The 21,264-nt window shown below is 41.3% G+C and overlaps 1 protein-coding gene across 1 annotated transcript in view; it reads right to left on the reverse strand.

Annotated features, from left to right (window-relative positions):
* Positions 1–1,626: 1,626 nt before the first annotated feature.
* The window catches only part of LOC145414562 (uncharacterized), a 117,596-nt gene continuing 97,958 nt past the window's right edge, over positions 1,627–21,264 (reverse strand). The window contains exons 10-16 of the mRNA XM_080284080.1: positions 20,307–20,658; positions 19,748–20,168; positions 19,006–19,158; positions 15,470–15,643; positions 6,630–6,762; positions 6,065–6,317; positions 1,627–1,867 (exon numbers count right to left, since the gene is read on the reverse strand). Of these exons, the coding sequence (XP_080140206.1) occupies positions 1,664–1,867; positions 6,065–6,317; positions 6,630–6,762; positions 15,470–15,643; positions 19,006–19,158; positions 19,748–20,168; positions 20,307–20,658 (1,690 nt within the window). The 3' untranslated portion in view covers positions 1,627–1,663. The remainder of the gene's footprint in view (positions 1,868–6,064; positions 6,318–6,629; positions 6,763–15,469; positions 15,644–19,005; positions 19,159–19,747; positions 20,169–20,306; positions 20,659–21,264) is intronic.

Raw genomic sequence — 21,264 nt, forward strand, 5'->3', positions numbered from 1 at the left:
TCACTCCAACAGGGTGATCTTACCACTGATCCACCAGGCATCTATATATCTCCCTCTACAAGCTAATAATGAGATCCATACTCAGCTGTGCACTGTCTTATCAGGGTACATTAAATCTTCTTGTACATTCCTTCACTCTTAATGGTTCTCTTTGCTATGTGAAGTGAGATGCAACAACACTGCCTTCAACCAACAGCCTTGAATAATATGCACACTAAATTTAATGGTAAAAAAAGGCCTAGCCGTGATCTACAACACTGAAATTTGTGGAAAAAGATCTTAATTCTATATGCGGCAGTGCAGAAATCTCACAGTCAAGGTCTTAGCATATATACAGCTATCTACATCATAGACTTACTCTCATGAATAAATCTGTATGTACAATAAATTTCACAAAGGAGTTTGAGGGTACAGTAACTATTTATTCAGTCCTATGACAGAGAAGTCAGTTCACAGGCAGAATCTCTAACTGATGTACAGACAGCAAAGCAATGCAAGTTTATGGTGTTTTAACTAACACTCTAATCTGATGACACACTTTCTAATTTATTCCTGCTAATTCCAGACAAGATTATTCAACACAGGAAGGACTTCCAGCAGCAAATGGGGTAAATGAAGGTTACATTTAACCTTTCCACTTTGAAAAAAATCCATACAGAGCTAAACAGGCTGGAAATAGCAAGAATATAATGAAAAACACATAACCTTGAAGGCATTTATGAAAGTACAAAATCAGGGTACACTGATACAGCAAAAAGTACACTGTACAAGGTAACTTCAGCAGTGTACTTGTTTCATCATCATGTTTGCTACTGTGACCCCACATTCATCTGAATATGAACCTGGTGAGAAGAAAAGATTAGAGGGCATGAGATGGAGGGAAGCAGATGTATCAGAGATGAGTGGCTCATTAATATGCTGAGATAAAAATAAATGGAGACCCATATGTTGTGGCCACTCCTCACAGGATCTGATGCTGGACTAAACCAGTAGCGTGACAGTCAGATAAGCATTTTTTTTTTTTTGGCAACAGAACTTTATCTAACACACACCTTTTGTAAACTTGCAATACTTTACAGCAGAAATTATAAAGAGTTAATTCTGATATAAACTGGCTGCAGAATCAGTAACTGCAAACTCTTCAGTATGGTTGCTACATTCATCTAGTATTTTCAGTATCCAGTGCATCTTTACCAAAAGGGCAGCTGTAATGTGATGAAGATACAGCATACTATCCCACTGCATCACAGCACTAAAGAAAGCAATGTGGTTTATAAAAGGGGGAAGATTCCTCACACTGCAGTGACATAATATGACAGAAGAGCAAAATTTCACATCCAGAGCTATGTTTCAAGCTTATCAGCGACAACTGTATCATGATAAAAAACAAGGTTAGTTTGGACTCTAATATACAGTAATATGCCGCCATGAATGCACATATTTTTGCGCTGAAACTCACCCTTGGTACTACATAGTCTTGGTTACACTAGAAGTTCACACTGGGCCTGCTGGGAAGCAGCCAGTTTTGCAGTGATGCGCTCACACTGGAATTAAAGGTGCTCCAGTGTATGATTAAGCTGTTGTCCTATTATCCCAAACTCATATTAACAGCATCATCAACTCAATTTTCAAAATAATCCAAAATGCCCTCAAGGTTATAGTTTCAGGCATCCTTACGGTCACCTCTCATACTTTCTATCTTGGCACAGATCTTGAGTGCGGGCCCGAGCTTCATGGACATGGCAGACATTAAATGGTCAGCCTTGAGCAGCATCAGGGCTTGACCATCAATCTCCTGGAGGGCAAAGTCTTCAGCATACTCTTTGCAGCCCGGAAGATTTTGGATGAAGTCCACTACATCCTTTACCTGTAATCAAGAATGAAAAAAAAAAGAAAAATTATTACACAAATTACAATAAGGCTTAAATTACACTCTAGACCAACTGCCTAGCCCCGGGCTCCTACGCTCCTCATGGGGAAACGTAGGATTGGATGATGGATGGATGGATGGACATGCCAAGACAAAATTTTCAATCAATCATACCTCTAATCTTACTAACTTTCCCATAAAGAAAGCAATGGATGGTAGAAACCCCACCATCTTTAAAATTCCTCATTGTCATGACCTCTCTTCCCACCTAAGGATGAACAGGGAAGAAAAAGAGAAGGAGAAACAGAAAAAGCAGCCAAATCAAATGAGCCACACTCTCATAAATAATGCAACAGATGGTAGCAGCACCACCATCTAAAAAATGCATCAATATCATGACCTCTCTTCCCATCTAAGGACATCAATGTCAAAAACAGAGAGAGAGAGAGAGAGAGAGAGAGAGAGATCCCAAATTAAATGAGCCACACACTCATTCCCACACCACTGAAGCCTCCAAAATCCGGAATCCACCTCACAGGCAAAAACACCCACACTTACATACTTCATATTACCCATCAGCATGTCAATACAACAACTACTCTACCACTGGAAAAAAGAGGTGACAAGCTCTTGCCAGATACCCCTACATACAAAATTCTTCCAAGCTTGATACACTGTCAGCTGTCTAGCCTCGTCAACCTCCGTACATCATTTTCTCTCATTTACCATATCTATCCACCTTCTTGGACCAACACACAGGCTCCCACCTTTAAACATGCTCAGATATAGCACAGGGTATGGCAGTTTCACCACTCCATCCACACCAATAATATTAATTTTAAATCCCACCAAGGAATTTTGCATTTAACAGTCTCTTACAAGTAGATCCTGCTGTCAACACAGCTGGATGGTTGTACAAGGCACTTTAATTCACTCATTATTCATGTTCCTGAGAAAATAATGATTTGCTGAATGATAAAACCAGAAGAAAAAAAGCTAATCATAAAGGTCTATTTATGGATGAAATCTTGAAACAAGTGAAGGATAATGGGCTAATAAATGATGAAAACTAAAAAAATATAGAAATAACTGGCTACTGAATGATAAACAAAATAGGAAAAAAGGTAAAATACTGGTCTAAACAATGAAAAATAAAAAGAATGAGTTACTAATTTATTTAATGATAAGAAAAAAGACATTGTTTTAACCCGTGGATTGCCAGCCACATACAGGCTGGGTAGCGTTGCGTTGTGAGCCACAGTTCAGGCTGTGCTGGCCGTGCTTCACCATTAACTACTCCACCCCTTTGCAAACTTACGCATGGCACTATGCAAAAACATTTTTTTTTTTTTTTTTTTTTTTTTTTTTTTTTTTTAATAACCTGCTGATGCCCTGGATGTTTATCTTCAAGTTTATAATAAAAAAATTTTTTTTTTTTTTTTTTTTTTTTCACTACTCCCCTTCCTAAACTTATGCATGGCCTTATGCAAAGACAGAGTGAGATTTTTTTTTTTTTTTTTACCTGATGATGCCCTGGATGTTTATCTTCAAGTTATAAAAAAAATAAAAAAAAAAAAAAAAAAAAAAAAAATCTTCATTTTTTGCACACCACAGGGTGGGATAAAAAAAAAAAGGTACAGAGATAGCTCGATTATCTAGACTATATGGTGTGAAGGGGTGCCTGAATAGTCCGAAATCACGATTAATCCGGCGGAATCAAAATACAAGTACCGTACTGTTAGATACATTTATTTACCAGTAAATGTACACTTTAAGCAGCAGAAAGACCTTACCAATTCAATTCAATCCTCCAGCTTGTTTCTGTATTTTTCTGACAACTTTCAGTGTGGCAAATTACATTTTCTTGCTGAAAAATTTCCTTCCTGTTATTTCGTCGTTTTCCCCTACGATCATTTCCAGCGCAGTGGAAAAAACTCAACGTGCTCAAAAGTGGATATTGTTTCCCAATTTCCCAACTGGAGGATAGGATAGTTTAGGTAAATTAATTATGTACAGTTAAGCTAGGTTAGGCCAGGTCTAGTTAAACACTTAGGTTAGAACAGTCCTTTCTGCCATTATGTTAATGAAATAAACATACCAGAACAGCTAAAAACAATGGGGAAACAGATTTGACAAGAAACGTTTTTTACCAACCCAGAAATAATCAGAAAAATAACAGACTATCAGGAAGAACTGATTTGGTTAGGTGCTTTTACTAAATAAAGTAAAGCATATGTTAAGCCCCCTCAGTGGCCTTGAGTTCAGAAATTTGCATGCTCCCATGGTCAGCCTCAGGACCATTTTTTCAAAGGTCTAAAATCAATTTCTTTTTCATATGTATGTAAAAAGACTCGTCTAGCACACCTTCCCCCCCCCCCAAACCCATCCTGTGATTTGTTATGATTCGTGAGAGAATTAATAAATTAGGATGAGTGCTACATTAGCATGTAAACATCAGCGAAAACATCTGAGATGAGGTGAACTGAGAAAGCATGACTGCTTGGGATGGTGCACTAAAGGATCGTGTAATCACACCAGCGACCTTTGTTCCCTTCCCATAATTGCTCGCAGTTTTTTATAGCTCGCCCTAACTCAATGTCACTGACACCGGTACAGTGAAGCGTCATTCAAGGCCGGTAGCTATGAATGCGATAATGGAATACATCATTGTTTGTACCAGTCCTCTCTCTTTCACACACACATAAGAATGAACAAAAGAATGAGCAGTAAATGTACACCAACTTTAAGGGGCAGAAATAACTGTGCTCAGTCGGTCCGAAATATATTGGTAAGAGCGATACCGAACAAAGAATGTGGAACTGAATGCTAACCTACAAGAACAAGTGGGACAAAGGAGTAATTTTTTCTGATTAGCAGACATTTTTGTTCCACATCGTCTCCTAAAATTGTGAAACCCATAACTTTTCATGTAGGCATACAGCCTAAAGACCTTACCAATTCAGTTCAAATTCCTCTAGTTTGTCTTCTGTCTTTTTCTGACTATTTTGAGGGTGGTTCTCTTGCTGAAAGAAATTTACTAAAAATTAGGGCACATGTAACATAAGCATGTAAACATCAGTGAAAACATCTGGAGTGAAGTGAACGCCTAACTGCTTTGGAAGGTAGAGTAAGGTCGTGTAAACATACCAGTGACCTTCATTCTGTTCCCATAATTGTTCACAGTTTTTTATAGCTCGCCCTAACTCAATGTCACTGACACTGAAACAGTAAAGACTTGTTCAAGGCCAGCAGCTATAAAGGGGTTACTGGAATACATTATTGTTTGTATCAATACGCTCTCTTTCACACATACTGTACACATAAGAAAGAACAAAAGAATGAGCAGTAAATGTACACTTAACGTCAAGGAGCAGAAATAACTGTATGCTCAGTTGGTTCGAAATGTGTTGGGAACAGTGATATCAAACGAAAAATGTGGAACTATATGCTGACTAAGAGTAATTTTTTCCTGACTAGCATTTCTGTTCCATTTCGTCCCCTAAAATTGTGAAACCCATACATTTTTGTCTATGCATACAGCCTAAAGACTTCACCAGTTCAATTCGTATTCATCTTGTTTGTTTTGTATATTTTTCTATTCTGATGGTGGTAAATTACCCTTCTCTTGCTTAAAGATTTCCTCTTTTATCATCATCATGCTCTTTAAGTCGTACTTACGATTGTTTCCGGCACAATGGAAGAAACTACTCAATGTACTAAAAAGTGGACTTCGTTTCCCAGTTTCCCAACTGGAACCCAGGTTAGCTTAGGTTAAATTATTAGGTAGTTAAGCAAGTTTAGGCTAAGCTAAGTTATCAGTCACCTCACCAAACTCCACCCTACCGCCCTTGTGATCGAGTTGTAAGCAGGAGGTGTGGGTGGGGGCAGACTCACGCTCGTTTACCCGTGCCTAGCTCGTTAGCAACCATGTGCTTCCTGTTTAAACTGGAGCTATCGTACAGATAATTCTATGTATTACTGTACCACTGAACCATTTGGTCACGGCCCGGATATACTGAAAACTGGATAATCCGAACCTGGATAATCGAGCTTTCACTGTAATTACGCAATCCATGGGTTAATTACTCTGCTACTGGTAATAGATTTCAGGGAAAGGAAGGAAATTAACAATAGCTGCAACCTATCTGTCTGGAAGTCTCTAGATATCACAACCATTCAGTGAGTGCATCGTACCGTCCACTTGAGGATGTCGACTCTCTGTGTCTTGGATGGTGACTCCGGTGCGCTTTCCCCTTCCGCCCCCGCTGCCGACACGTCCTCCTCCATCGCTGTGTTGTTTGTCCCTACTGCCTCTTGCGTCTCCATGGCATCCAGCTTTGGTGCCAAGTCTGCATCTTCCATGGAGCCTTCCTCACGCACACGTTTGCTAGGGGATTCCTCTGGGTTTCTGAAGAGGCCAATTCGTTTTGAACAACCAACATTGTACCTGTTAAAGGTGGGCCCTTCTTAATATGCCTTATGGAGGAGGTGGGAAGGAATTAGGCATTAGACACTGCAATATGGTCAAAATGAGTTAAATACACCTTAATGGTACATATCTTACATCAAAGATGTATATGCATTCTCCTTTATCTCAGTATACAATCAAATTGGAAACACTGAGCAAGTGTTGAGCTTCATCAGTAATTATCAATCAGAACCTATAAAATACTGGTGATCAAAATTATGCCAAGCTGATTAAAACAAATCTGTTCTTAATAAAAATGCCTCTACAATGAAAAGAAAAATATATGCATACCTTTTTGCACATGCTGTACTACAGAATCTTTTTGATCTTTTAAATTTTGAACGTAAATCTGTCTTGCCACAAAATTCGCACTTTGCAGTATCTCCCTTTGGTGATGTGGAGGTCTGCTCCATTGGTCTTTTCCCTGTGAGTGGAGAATAAAAGCTTAGTATATCCCAGCACTCAGATGGCTGCATTTAATGATAAAGTACAGTTATTCCATCCATCCATCTTCCAATCCTACGTTGCCCCATGAGTAGTGCAGGAACCTGGGGCTAGGCAAGTTGGTCCTGACATTTAAGAGGAGAGTAAATACAAAATTTATGTAAGTCATACTTTTTTTTAAGATTAATTACTGAATCATTCATATTAATCAGTTCTAGTGATTAGGCTTGCTAACGTTCACTTCAATCATGGTTGGTTTACTGTAAATACAACAGCAACAGTATTATATCCATCTATCTATTGCCAGATGCTCCAATCCGGTAAGGGGTGGCCACAAACAAATCGCCTCCACGTCGCCCTGTCCTCCGCCATTTCACTGTCCTGCTCCCAGCTCACACCCCCCTCTCTCATACACCTCTCCACTCCATCCCTCCATCTCATCCTCGGCCTCCCCCTCCCTCTCCCCCCCTCTACCTCACTCACATACACTCTCCTCATCAGTCTCTCACAACAGTATTAATATATCATCATCATCATCCGGACCTCCTTTCTCACACAAGGGCAGGGTGAGGAGTAGCAATATCCAGACAGCCCAAAATTGCCCAATCCAATGGGCCACGCTTCCATTCACTCATCATTCAAGCCCCTGGAAACCTGGCTCTATCGGGTACGCCAAAAACATTCACCACGTTCTGTAGCTTCACATAATCGTAACCAACAGAGTCAATCCAGATGCTGCCACGTTAAAAATGAGTGCCAAAAATCCCTGATCATGCACTTCTCCTCACAAAATTCATCCAGCCAGCTCAATCTCCTGTCAGTTCCCTAGTCTCTCTTCCTCACACATTCATCTACCATATCTCTCCACCTTCTCCTTGGCCTACCTCGCCTCGTCTCTCCTTTGAATTCGCTCAGATAAACCTTCTTCACCACTCTATTGTTATCCATTCTCTCCACATGACCATACCATCTCAGTACACTCTTTTCAATTCTGGTGTCCACCGACTTCCTCACTCCGCATCTTTCACGACTCATTATTTCGTATTCTATCCACCCTCTGTACTCCACATACATTCCTCAGCAGTCCCATCTCCACTGCTCTTACTCCTGACTTTTCATTTTCATGCCACACCATAGTCTCACATCCATATGTTAAAGTTGGCACAAACACTCCTTCATGTAAGCCTTGTGCAGCTGCAACACTCAAGCCTCTGTTTCTTATCAAGGCCTTCATTGCACCAGCTACTTTTCTTCCTTGTGTCACTCTACTTTCAACTTCCTTTGCACATTTTCCTCTCTTTTCTATCACTGTACCCAGGTATTTGAACTCTCTCACCAATTCCAGTCTCTCGTCATTCACTGTTACATTGCACTGGGAGTCACCTTCTCTCTCAGTAACCATCACTTTACTCTTTTCTACAATTACTCTCAAGGAACGACGCTTACAGACATCAGCAAAACTCTGCACTAGCCTACCAAGTTCTTGTCTGGTACTTGCAAGCAGTACTGCATCATCAGCATACAACAAATTTGAGATATTCCATCCATCACCATTCATTACCAATGCCATCCCTCTCTTCATTACTCGTGTTTTCACTTCTCTCATCACCCCATCCATATATACATTGAACAACCATGGGGACATCACACAACCTTGTCGCACGCCCACACCGATCGTGAACCATTCACTTAATACCCATTAACCCTGACACATGCTTCACTACCATCATAAAAACTCTTGACAGCACCTAGCAGCTTACCCTCTACACCGTACATGCGCAAAACTTTCCACAATCCTTCTCAGTCCACTTTGTCATATGCTTTTTCCAGATCCATGAATGCCATAAACACCTTATGGTCCTTTTCACAAGCCTTCTCTACTATCTGTCTCACTGCAAATATTTGATCCACACATCCTCTGCCACTCCTAAAGCCACCCTGTTCATCACCCACTAGGACTTCTGATATCTCTCTTACTTTCTCTATAATAATTCTTCCATATACCCTCCCTACCACATTCAGTAAGCTTATGCCACGATAATTCTTGCACTCACTTCGTTCACCTTTATTTTTGTACAGGGGTACAATCACAGCCTTTTTCCACTCTGCAGGCACAGTTTCATCATCCATGCCTTCTTACATATCTCCAACAAGCACTTCATTCCATTCTCTCCACTACATTTAAGCATCTCTGCATACACCTCATCAACCCCAGCTGGTTTCCCATTTTTCAGCCGTTTCACAGCACTCTTCACCCGTGCGAGTGTCATGTTTCCTGGCACTGCATTCCTTCTCTGCACACCCCCAAAACTAATCATGTTTACAGATGCTCTGCTCATTCTATCCCCATTCATTAGGCTTTCAAAATATCCTTTCCATCTGGTCCTTACTTCATCTCCATGGGTTAATAATCTACCACCTGCATCCTTCACATCATCCCATTTCTTTCCGCTTTCACTTCTACATTTCCGCACCTCTTTCCAGAATAACTTTCTATTTTCAGAGGAGTTTGCATTCATTTTTCTCCCTAGATCCTCATTTACCTCCTTTTTCCTCTTCACTAGTCTCTTTACGTGCTTCTTGCTCTCAACATATTCAGTTCTAATTTCAAGTGAACCCCTATCCTGTAACCACTTTAGCCACTTCTTCCTCTTTTCCTCCACTGCTCTCTTTACCTCCTCATCCCACCATGCCATACCTTCTTCTTTGTTGTTACTCTTGCCACACCACACACCGCTTTAGCATTCCTAACCAAGCAATCCCTATATGCATTCCACAGTCTGTCCAGATCCATTTAATTCCAATTCATTAATTCTAACTCGTCCTCTACTTTGGTCCTGTAATCATCTGCCATTTCTTTGATCCTCAGCTTCTCAACTTTCAGTCTTTCTCCCTGACTGCTTCTCTCTCTCCTGATCCACCTCACTCCTCTCAGCTTGATCTTGCATACCACAATCATATGATCTGACAGACCTCCACATCGTCCTCTCACAGCCCTCGTATCAGCAACCATTCCCATCATCGACCTCTCTACGAGCACGTAATCAATTAGGCTTCTTTCAACACGATCCCCATTCCCTCTATACCATGTATATTTATGTGCATCTCTGTGTTTGAAATAAGAGTTACATATGCACAACCTCCTCTCCTGACACATATCCTTTAGTCTCTTCCCATTATCATTTTCTCCCGGTACTCCATAGCAACTCATTATGTCATCCTCAGGACCAATGCCTACTCTTCCATTCATATCCCCCATCACAATCACTTTATAGCTCCTAGGCATTTCTCCCACTACTTCACCCAGCTCATCCCATAATTAAATAAAACTCTCTATAAACTGTAGCTGCAGGGCCTTATCTTCAGTGTGAGAGAAAACTAATTTTTGCTTAAAATGTGAACAATAAACAATATCAGGGATGCAAGGTGTACATTCCAATCTTCAATCAAATTCAAGCTTTATTGTAATAACCAATAACCGAACTGAAACTTCAAAAATTAATCACTAGTCTGACCGAGATACACTGAGCCAAAGAGAGGATCCCCACTTTGCCTCAAAGCTATGCAGGCTTTTACAAACCCTATTACATCACTCTTTTCTCCCCTTGGTGATTAATTTGGTCAGTTTTGAACACACGGTAGTGTAGCATCAAAGGCCACCACTGGGAGGCTGCGAACCACACCAAACAGCTCATCCCTGGGACGTAAGGACTAGGACGCTGTCAGCTAACTAACAACATCATTGCCCTCCAAGCCTCGCCTCACATCCCACACCGCTGCCAACCAATGTAATAACCGAACTGAAACTTCACAAATTAATCACTAGTCTGACCAAGATTCGATCTCAGGTCCTCGTGCTTAATAGATGCACACGTAACCACTGAGCCAAAGAGCGGATCCCCGCTTTGCCTCTAAGCAATGCAGGCTTTTACAGACCCCATTACATTAGAAGACCTGTTCAAGTATTAGACTAATAAAATTTCTGAGGCATACTCAGGAACTCTTGAGCTGTAAGGAGTTTTACAAAATATAAAACAGTGGTTTCAGACTTCTGTCTTTGGAGAATACATTGCCACAAATGGTTCCATTTAGAAGAGCAATATTTATCAGCTGCATTAACTGTTGGTATAACAAAACAAAGGCTTATGGTGACACAATCAGTACAACATTGTACCAGTAAACTAAATCTCTCTTTATCACTGAACTCCTTGTATCTGGATAATGTCCTTTTTAATTTATCTCTAATGCTTCCAGATGATATTATTTGACTTAGAAAAGGCCTCTTGTATTGAAAAATTTCATTAAGACTATATTGAATCCTTCCAGTTCTGACAGGTTATCCTAAGATGAATAAAAGTGTCCAGTAGCAGCAAGAATAAACTAAAAATTATTTCATCTGGAGTAAAAACTAAGAACTATCCAAACGTAAAGACTTTTTCCATAGCTCCAGCTTCATAAGTCACATCATCATCATCATCATCATCATCCACGGTGAGGAGTAGCAACGTCTAGACAGCCCAAGTTTGCCCACTCCACTGGGCCACGCTTCCATTCACTCATTATTCAAGTACTCGGAATCCTGGCTCTATCCGATACACCAAAAACTTTCACCATATTCTGTAGCTTCACTAAAAATGTATTCAATACAGTCAACCCGAACACTGTCAAGTTAAAATCCTTGATCATGCACTTCTTTTCACAACATTCATCCAACCAGCTCAGTTTCTTGTCAGTCCCCTAGCCTCACCAACTTCCATACCTCTCTTCCTCAAACACTCATCCACCATATTCCTCCACCTTTTCCTTGGCCTACCTCGCCTCTTCCCTTCTTCAAATTTCTTAAGATATACCTTCTTCACCATTCTATTGTTATCCAATCCCTCCAAATGACCATACCATCCCAGTACACTCTCTTCGATTCTGGTGTCCACACACTTTCTCACTCCGCATCTTTCATGTATCACATTAGAGTATTTCGTATGCTATCCACTCTGTGTACTCCACATACATTCCTCATAAGTCCCAACTCCACTGCTCTCACTCTTGACTCTTCATTTTCATGCTGCACCATAATCTCTCATCCATATGTTAAAGATGGCACTAACACTCCTTCATGTAAGCCTTGTGCAGCTGCAACACTCAAGCCTCTGTTTCTTATCAAGGTCTTCATAGCACCAGTTACCTTCCTTCCTTATATCACTCTACTTTCCACTTCTTTTGCACATTTTCCTCTCTTTTCTATCACTGTACCCAGGTATTTGAACTCTCACCAATTACAGTCTCTCTCCATTCACTGAAACATCACACTTGGGAGCCACCTTCTCTCATGATTACCATCACTTCACTCTCCTCTACATTTACTCTCAAGGCATGATGCTCACAGACATCAGCAAAACTCTGCACTAGTCTACCAAGCTCTTGCCCTGTAATTGCAGGCAGCACTGCATTATCAGCATACAACAAATTTAAGATATTCCATCCATCACCATCCATTACCAACACCATCCCTCTCTCCATTACTTGTGTTTTTACTTCTCTCATCACTCCATCCATTTATATACTGAACAACCATGGGGACATCACACAACCTTACTGCACACCTACACTGATCATGAACCGCTCACTTAGATGCCCATTTACATTTTACACATGCCTCACTACCATCATAAAAATTCCCGACGGCACCTAGCAGCTTGCCATCTACACCGTACATATGCAAAACCTTCCACATCCCTAAAGGCAACAGAAAGAGACACAACCCCAACTTCACACCAGAAATTCAAGGCCTCATCAGACAACGGGACACACTGTGACACTCCCCAACACCCCATACACAAGACACCATACAACAAATACAAGAACTCAACACTGAGATAAACAATAAAATATCATAACAGCAAACACTAAACTAGAAAAATTACCTACAAACACTTGACCACAAAACAAACATCAGCAAACTCTACAAAACACTAAACAGCATCACACTTTCCAACAGCAACACCACACAATCACACACTGCCATCACAACAACAGACACCATATCCTCAAACAAACAACAAGCAAACACTCTCATCAATCACTTTTCACAAGTCAGCCATCTAAACCCCCATCCCGAAGACCGACGTATCATCCGACGTAAGAGACAGTTCCCCACAGACCCAGATTACGCACCTTTCACTTACAACCAGACGAAGCACATCATTAACAACCTCAAGCACTCATCTGCCTGTGGACCAGACAACATATGCAACATTCACCTTAAACACCTAGGACCACAAGGCATACAAGCACTCACCAACATATCAAACTACAGCTACTCACACAACATAATACCAAACATCTGGAAGCATGGCAATATCATCACTATCCCTTAACCCAACAAAGACCCCATGTTACCCTCCTCACATCGCCCCATCACACTCCTCTGCACCCCCTCTAAAGTCACTGAACGACTGGTACTACAACTAGTCACACCTCACATTCCCCTAGCCCAGTCACAATATGGTTTTAGGCCACTACACTCCACAAACACTCTTCTTACAGACCTTACACAGAGAGTTTTCGTTGGCATGAATTCAGCTAGGCCACCACACAGAACACTCCTAATCACACTAGACATTAGCAAAGCTTTTGATGCCATCCCCCGCCACAATCTCACAAACAAAATACTCAACACAAACATGCACAATAACACAAAAAGATGGCTGGCAAACTACTTAGCAGGCAGATGGGCACACGTAACATTTGCCGGTCAGTCTTCTAACATCAGAAACTTCACAAACGGCGTCCCCCAAGGATCTGTTTTGTCCCCTACACTCTTTATCCTATACATGCACGACATACCCACACCCCACACACCACAGATACACATAGCTTCCTATGCAGATGATATATCACTTACATGCACGCACCAAAACGCAAACACAGCTGCACACATCATTCAACATTACCTCAACACACTACACGAATGGTTCACCACAAACAGGCTCAAAATAGCCCCAGCCAAATCTACAGTGACTCTCTTCACAAACTGGACAGCAGAACACAGTCACATCCCACACCTCACCATAAACAACACTCCCCTACCACACACACATACACACACACAAAATCCTTGGTGTAACATACAATACATCAATGTCATTTAAACAACACATCACAAACATTAAAAATAAAATAACACCAAGACTCAATGCTTTGAGGTCACTTGCCCATACAACATTCGGACACAACAAAGAAACTACCACCACAGTATAAACAATACATACGTTCAGTGACGAATTATGCAAGCCCTGACTGGGCTTCTAACCTCACCAAAACACACTACAACACTCTACAGACCATACAGATCAAGGCCCTAAAAATAATTACAGGCTGCACAGCTACTACACCCACAGACCACCTACATCAAGAAACCAAAGTCCTCAAAGTCAAGGATCACCTAGACATGAGAGGCACCGAGTTTCTTGCTGCAGCCTCCACAAACCCACAACATCCACTAAGGTACATGGCAGCACATCCACCCACACCAAGGAACATCAAAACTACACCCAGCACACGATACCATACACAAATACTGTCATCTCTCCCCCCTCAGACCAGCTTCCAGAAGCATATCCACACTCAGATCACTCGCCGTTCCATTAAGTCACTTAAAGACAACACACAGCTGCATGCACGGCCTCCTGACATCCACCCTTCTGAATCCTATCTCCCTCGTAAGGACAGGGTCCACCTGGCTAGGCTGAGATGTGGGCACCATCCAGCCCTCTTAAGCTTCCAGAAGAGGCTGGATGACTACGTCGCTGATGCCTGTCCAGGATGCAACACAGCACCCCATACTATTAAGCACATTATGGAAGACTGCATTACACACAATGACCTACGCCAACAACACAACATACACTCTTTGAGAGCACTGTGGGAAAGCCCGGTCTCGGCCATGGCCTTCCTAAGGGACTCGGGGCAGTTCGGCCAGACTGCCTAGGGAACTACTACTACTACTACTACCTTCCACAATCCTTCTCTGTATACTTTGTCGAATGCTTTTTCCAGATCCATAAATAGATAGCAATAGCACGGCATAACAGGTATATCTCAACGAATCTGGAGGAGGAAGGAAGAGAGGTAGGCCAAGGAGAAGATGGAAGGATATGGTGGATGAGTGTTTGAGGAGAGGTATGGAAGTCGGTGAGGCTAGGGGACTGACAAGAGATCGAGCTGGCTGGATGAAAGTTGTGAGAAGTGCATAATCAGGGACTTGGCACCCCTTTTAACGTGACAGCATTCGGACTGACTCTCTCGGATACGCTTTTAGTGAAGCTACAGAATGTGGTGAAAGTTTTTGGTGTATCAGACAGAGCCAGGATTCCAGGGGTTTGAATGACGAGTGAATGGATGCATGGCCCATTGGACTGGGCAAACTTGGGCTGTCTGGACGTTGCTACTCCTCACCCTGCCCTAGGATGGGAGAGGAGGTCTGGATGATGATGATGATGATGATGATGATGATGACGACGATGATGATGACAATTCACAGCAATGAAAAGGTTGCCAACAATTTCTGAAAATCCCCACATACACAATAACCCTTGGAGTCTGACAATCTAAAATCAAACTGACGTATCTGTTATGCACAAGGTGATCTGAAACACCAAATATCAAATATCTCAGAGTGATGATCTTACTGGCAGCATCCTCATCTGGCTGGTTCTCCTTCTCAGCCTGGCCTCCAGGAGTTGGTGGTACAGGAGAGGGTGTGACAGGAGCAAGGGGTGGGGCTGTGTTGGAGTAGTTGGGGGGGCGTGGCTTCGATATCTCTGTGAGCAGAGATGACCGGCTCACGGGGAACGGCTCAGAGGCTGTTTGGAGCATATGAAAATAGTATACCAGTAAGTTATGTTTCATGCTGCACAATATTTTTCTATGAACACATCCACATGTATACTGATCTTATACTTTCACTGACTTTTCAACTTTACTATTCCCATTTTCACATATACTGTAATGGCTAACAATCTATCCCAACACAGGTGTCCAATGTACTTTCAGATGAATATGTCTTTCAATATTTGAAGTTCTCAGCTCACCTGTCTTTTACAATTACTGTATAGTAGTTATTCACTGCTCATCAGTTTATCCATAATTATTGGTACCTGTGAATTTCCCAACAACTTATGTTTACCAAATCATATTTAATCCATGTATAAATTATTATTTTAACACTACTTCCTATTACTATCTTTTAACAGACAGTGGTTATATTAGTCTTCAAGAATTGCATCATAATTATGCTATATTCATTTAGAATAACAGATGGTGAGGGTCTGCACCCATTATTAATTGTTATTATAACCATTACTAGAACATCATAACATCCCAGTTGCCCATTTCAAACAGGGATGGAAGACTTTGAGCAAGGCTCTAACATATCTTCTGGAACATACAACAGACTGAAAGAAAGTCCAGTTTCAATATTCCTTCCTCCTAAATTCTAGGAGCTACAAGGATGTCTGCAACACAAATACTGGGCAGTGGATGCAAGTAAGTACTGCAAACAATTACTTACAGTACATGTTGCATACTTTAAACCTTTCAGATTCAGTGGCCACTCGATCACAGAATTAAATCATCTAGCAATAGCCAGAATATGTAAATAAAGTGGTCTGTAATATGGGAAAGGTTAAAGTATATGAAGCACGATACAGTACAGTTCCCCCTCCCCCCAACTCTCTCTCGGCATTTACTCGCAATCTGTTCCCTAAAGCCAAGCAATCATCCTACATGATCTACATCTCATACATTTTCACATATCACAGTTTTGACACAAGTACCAAATGTTCATAACAAATGCAGTACACTTTAAAACTCTCATTCACAACTGGTGTGATGGTACTTGCAAATGTTATTACACTATACAAGTAGTACTGTAAATCGGCAATCAAATGCCGATTAATATCGGTATCGGAATCGGAAGGGAAAAATTAACTGATAATCGGAATAGGCTGAGAAATGATGAAAAATAAATAAATGTTTGTTTTACCCAATGACCCTAGACTCTAACACTTATTTCTCCACCATTTTAAGTGGCAACTAACGCTGTAACCTTCCTCCATCCATCCATCTTCTCTTAATGCTGTAATGATTATTATTTTTCCAAGACACTGTCTCATCCCATATTCTACTGACTGTCTTAAAAGGTTAAAGGCTTAAATTAAAACATACAGAATATTTAAACCGTAATATTATATTATTATGGTTAGAATGAAGCTTGGCACAAATATCGAGACAGTAGTTTTCTGACAGAGAGCTGTGGCAGACTGGTATAAACTTGCACATCTGACAGTATTCCAACAATGGTATGATTTAGGTCTAATGTTTACTTTTGATGGTACAAGAGCTGTGAGCAAAAATTAAGTTTCTTTTCACTTTTTCTCTTAATCTTCAGTAAAATATATCCAATTAAATAACATACACAACCTAATTATTGCTAAATTTGGTCATTACTTGCAAATCTTAATTTTGTTTAGCGAATGTGAAAACAATGCTTTGTGGTAGGTGGGGGTGCTCACCATCCACTCAATGTAGTGCTGCTTTCGGACATCTGCCCTTTCCTCTCCTCCATCCTTCTTTCCCTTCATCCTCTTCTGTCTTTCTTTCCTTCATTCTCTTCTCATCCTTCCTAAGGATGACTTTACATTCCCTCTTCTGTCTTTCATTCCTTCATTCTTTCCTCTTCCTTCTGCCTGTGGGTGACTCTACACTGAGTGACGAGCCAAATGGTTTCCTGTATGCTAGGAAACCATTTACTATGCTGGGTGGTAACCATATAACCAAATTTTGGCACCTGGTGGTTTAGTGGGTAATTACAGCACTCCAATCAGATTGAGCCGGTGAAGGTTTATATCCAAGGGATGGTTTGGGGCTTACTGCTCAAGTAATGCCATTCACGGTTAAGTGAGGCCGGTCACTCTCATCTTAAATGTCAGGACCAACTTGCCTAGCCCCGGGCTCCTACGTTCCTCATGGAGGCAACATAGGATTGGATGATGGATGGACATTTTACATAGGTATAGGGCACTATAAACACTCGCATAAAGCACAATAAACACTCATGCTGCACACAGTCACATTAGTTGCAGTAAATCACACATTTCTTATATTATATTCCCAACATTACTTGATTTTATGATTTCCTTCTATTTGCTTATATTTACTTAAATTATTTTCACTATATACACTATTAACACATCACTATCAGTTAGTTCATCACTTGGAAGCTCACCAACTTCGACTGGAAGTCAGGAGTATGCACAATATCTCTGGCAGCACAGCGTGACCCAGTTTTGCAGCAGATGGCTATTTTCATATACTGTCGGTGGCTGACATGGATAGACAGTCCATTTTGGTGTCGAGTGGGTGGTTGCATGGAGTATTTGTAACATGGAAACGCAACCTGGTGTACGTATTGAGGCCACAGTTGCGAGTACGACGATGGGAAGTTGTGGTTCCGTGATAATTTTACATATTTTCACATTCACTTTTTTTTTTTTATATACAGTATTATATTGGCATAAAGCACGGGAGGGGAGGAGGAGGTGTCTGTCATCCCATTTTCTGTCACACACTAAAGGCAGAATCAAATAATTCTGCCCACATGAGAGGAAAACCATGTCCATATATATAGTCTCGGCAATTTACAGTGCTATGAGTTAGTCCATATATATACACACTCAGCAATTTACAGTACTATGAGTTAGTCCATATATATATATATATATATATATATATATATATATAGACTCAGCAATTTTGACACTATTGGTCTGTCCATGTATACACGGACATGGCACAGAATGGGTTAAGATGAGAGTGACCAGCCTATCTCATCCCTGAGTGGCATTACGTGAGCAATAAACTCTAACCAAACCTTAGATAAAACCTGCACCAGCTCAATCTGATTGGAGTGCCTTAATTACCCATTAAACCACCATATGCCACAATTTTGTTATATGGTTACCACCCAGCATTGTAAATGGTTTCCTGGTGTACAGGAAACCATTTGGCTTGTCACTCAGTGTAGAGTCACCCATTGACAGAGGGAGCAAAGAATGAAAGAAAGAAAGACAGAAGAGGAAGGATAGAAAGAAAGAAGAGAGGAAAGGGCAGGAACCCGAGGACAGCACTACAAACCTAAATAAACAAGACTGTAACCTGAACTAACCCTCATGGATGACAAATCCCTCAATGACATGAGTCAGAACTTGGGGCTTGACCATAGCCTTGGGGGGTCCTGTGGTGATGGGGGCTGGGGTAGGGGAGGGCACAGGGGGCAGGGGAACACCATTCACCACTGGAGGATGACTCTTCTCAGGCACTGCAAAAACACAAAATGGTATCATACTACAGCACAGTAAAACAATTCCTCACTGCATATTGGGAATGTTGGAAAATATCACACTGGTTACATACAACTGCATATGAAAGCTGAATAAAACAGGGAAGTCAGCTTTTGAGGTGCATCATCCTTTGATGGCCATTATTATTTATTTTTAATACAGTGGCATTCCATAATGATTCTCAAATAAATTATCTGTGATTTCACTACAGCACTTTAACAGTTCAATTTCAACTGAAATCTTCATTCTAATATGGTATTTCAAAGTCCAAATATAGAACATCATAAAAACTTTTGCAATTCATAATAACTATGAATTCTTGCATACACATGTTTAGACAATGCAACATACTCAAATATTTACCTTGAACCTCTCTCTCTTTTTTTTGTCACATTTAATTACTTTAATGAATGACACAGATGAAAATAAATTACAATAATTTCAATGAGACATGCAGTACAGCACCTTCAAATATTGCACATCATCCTGTGTTTCAGAATGTACAGTAAAACCAACAAAGGTACCCATAACAATACTTTTTGCTGACATGATAATCAACCAACTCACCTTCGCCACTTTCACTAGAAGGCGTACCATTGAGCGTAGGAGGCAGCTGCGTCTGTGTTGGGAGTGTTTGTGTTGGGTGTCCTGTGGCTGGAATTTCCACTTGTCCAGAAGATGTAACTGCACACATTTTTTTGGTGGTAGAACCATCAGCAGCCATTGGGGCAATTGGGCTGACCTTCTTAGTTGTACTACTAGTGGTGGTGGTTTCTATTTTGGACTCGGGTTTTGTCTGTATTTGGGCAGAGGCTGCAGTTACAACAGAACTGACAGTGGCCACAATCGGTGCAAGTGTTGGGGGCTGCATGGGGGGAGTCTGCACTTGTGATACAGGGCATGATATTTGTTGTTGTAATGACTGTTGTTGTTGTTGCTGTACTTGCAGTTGCTGTGAGGGTTGTGTTTGAGATTGTTGTTGTTGTTGCTGTGGAAGTATAGTGGCAGGGGCAAGAATTGGTGCTTGGGTGGAAATAGGAGCCTGGGATGTCACTGGTTGTACAGATGGAGCAGTCTGCAGGGCAACACTAGATATCAGTGCAGGTGGTGATGAGGCCACAGAAACATGAGGGATCTGTGTACTAGACTGCTGTTGTGGTTGTGGCTGTGGCTGCGGTTGTTGCTGTGACTGTGGCTGTGGCTGTGGCTGTGACTGTGGCTGGGGCTGGGGCTGGGGCTGGGGCTGTTGCTGTTGGGACTGTTGTGGTTGGGGCTGTTGTTGCTGCTGTTGTTGCTGCTGCTGCTGCTGTGGCTGTAGCTGCTGCTGGGGCTGTTGCTGCTGCTGGGGCTGTGGTTGTGTCTGTTGCTGCTGCTGCTGTTGCTGAGGCTTGGGTACACGAACCAGCTGTGGGAGGCCAGGGGGAGGCTGGGCAGCATGAGGAAGAGGGGCCGTGGGAGGTGTCATGGGAACACCAGGTCTGGAAAGAGATCACATTAATATCTGCTATGGCATGGCTGTTTAATATATTCACTGCTAGCTAGTGATAGTAAGTGTATGTCTAAGTGGATGAAGCTGTAAGAAAAGAGTATCAAGACTGGAGATGCAATGATGATAATGTAGTAGGGAAGTTCTAAATGTCACAGCTACCCTGTATGTACTGCTGCAAAATTAAGATATAAAGACGGCAAAGTTCTAAAGCAATATTGAAAATAATCCTTATCATACCAAAATCTCTCAGTAGCCACTTAAATGGAGTGGGTAGAATCTAGAACATGGAGGAGGAAACATAAAAGCAGAAGCTTCTAACAATGCTCAATGAAATGAGCAACACAACCATTCATCCATCATTCAAGCTGCTAAAACTTTGGTCTCATTTATAACTTATAAACCTAGTTTGAATGTGTGTAGCTGAGCTGCTCACTTGTGTCAGAAGTGCACATGCTGGAGGCTGTAATACGTTCATCTCTCCAACACATGGGCAATTTATAGTACCACACATCAGCATCTGTGACTGGACATTCATTAAACATCAATCATCATGATTCAATTATGTACCAGATTTTATATAGTTTCGTTTCGTTTC

Source organism: Coenobita brevimanus, chromosome 100, assembly GCF_032717465.1.
Source record: "Coenobita brevimanus isolate Jiangsu-jjx chromosome 100, ASM3271746v2, whole genome shotgun sequence".
Taxonomy (NCBI): Eukaryota; Metazoa; Arthropoda; class Malacostraca; order Decapoda; family Coenobitidae; genus Coenobita; species Coenobita brevimanus.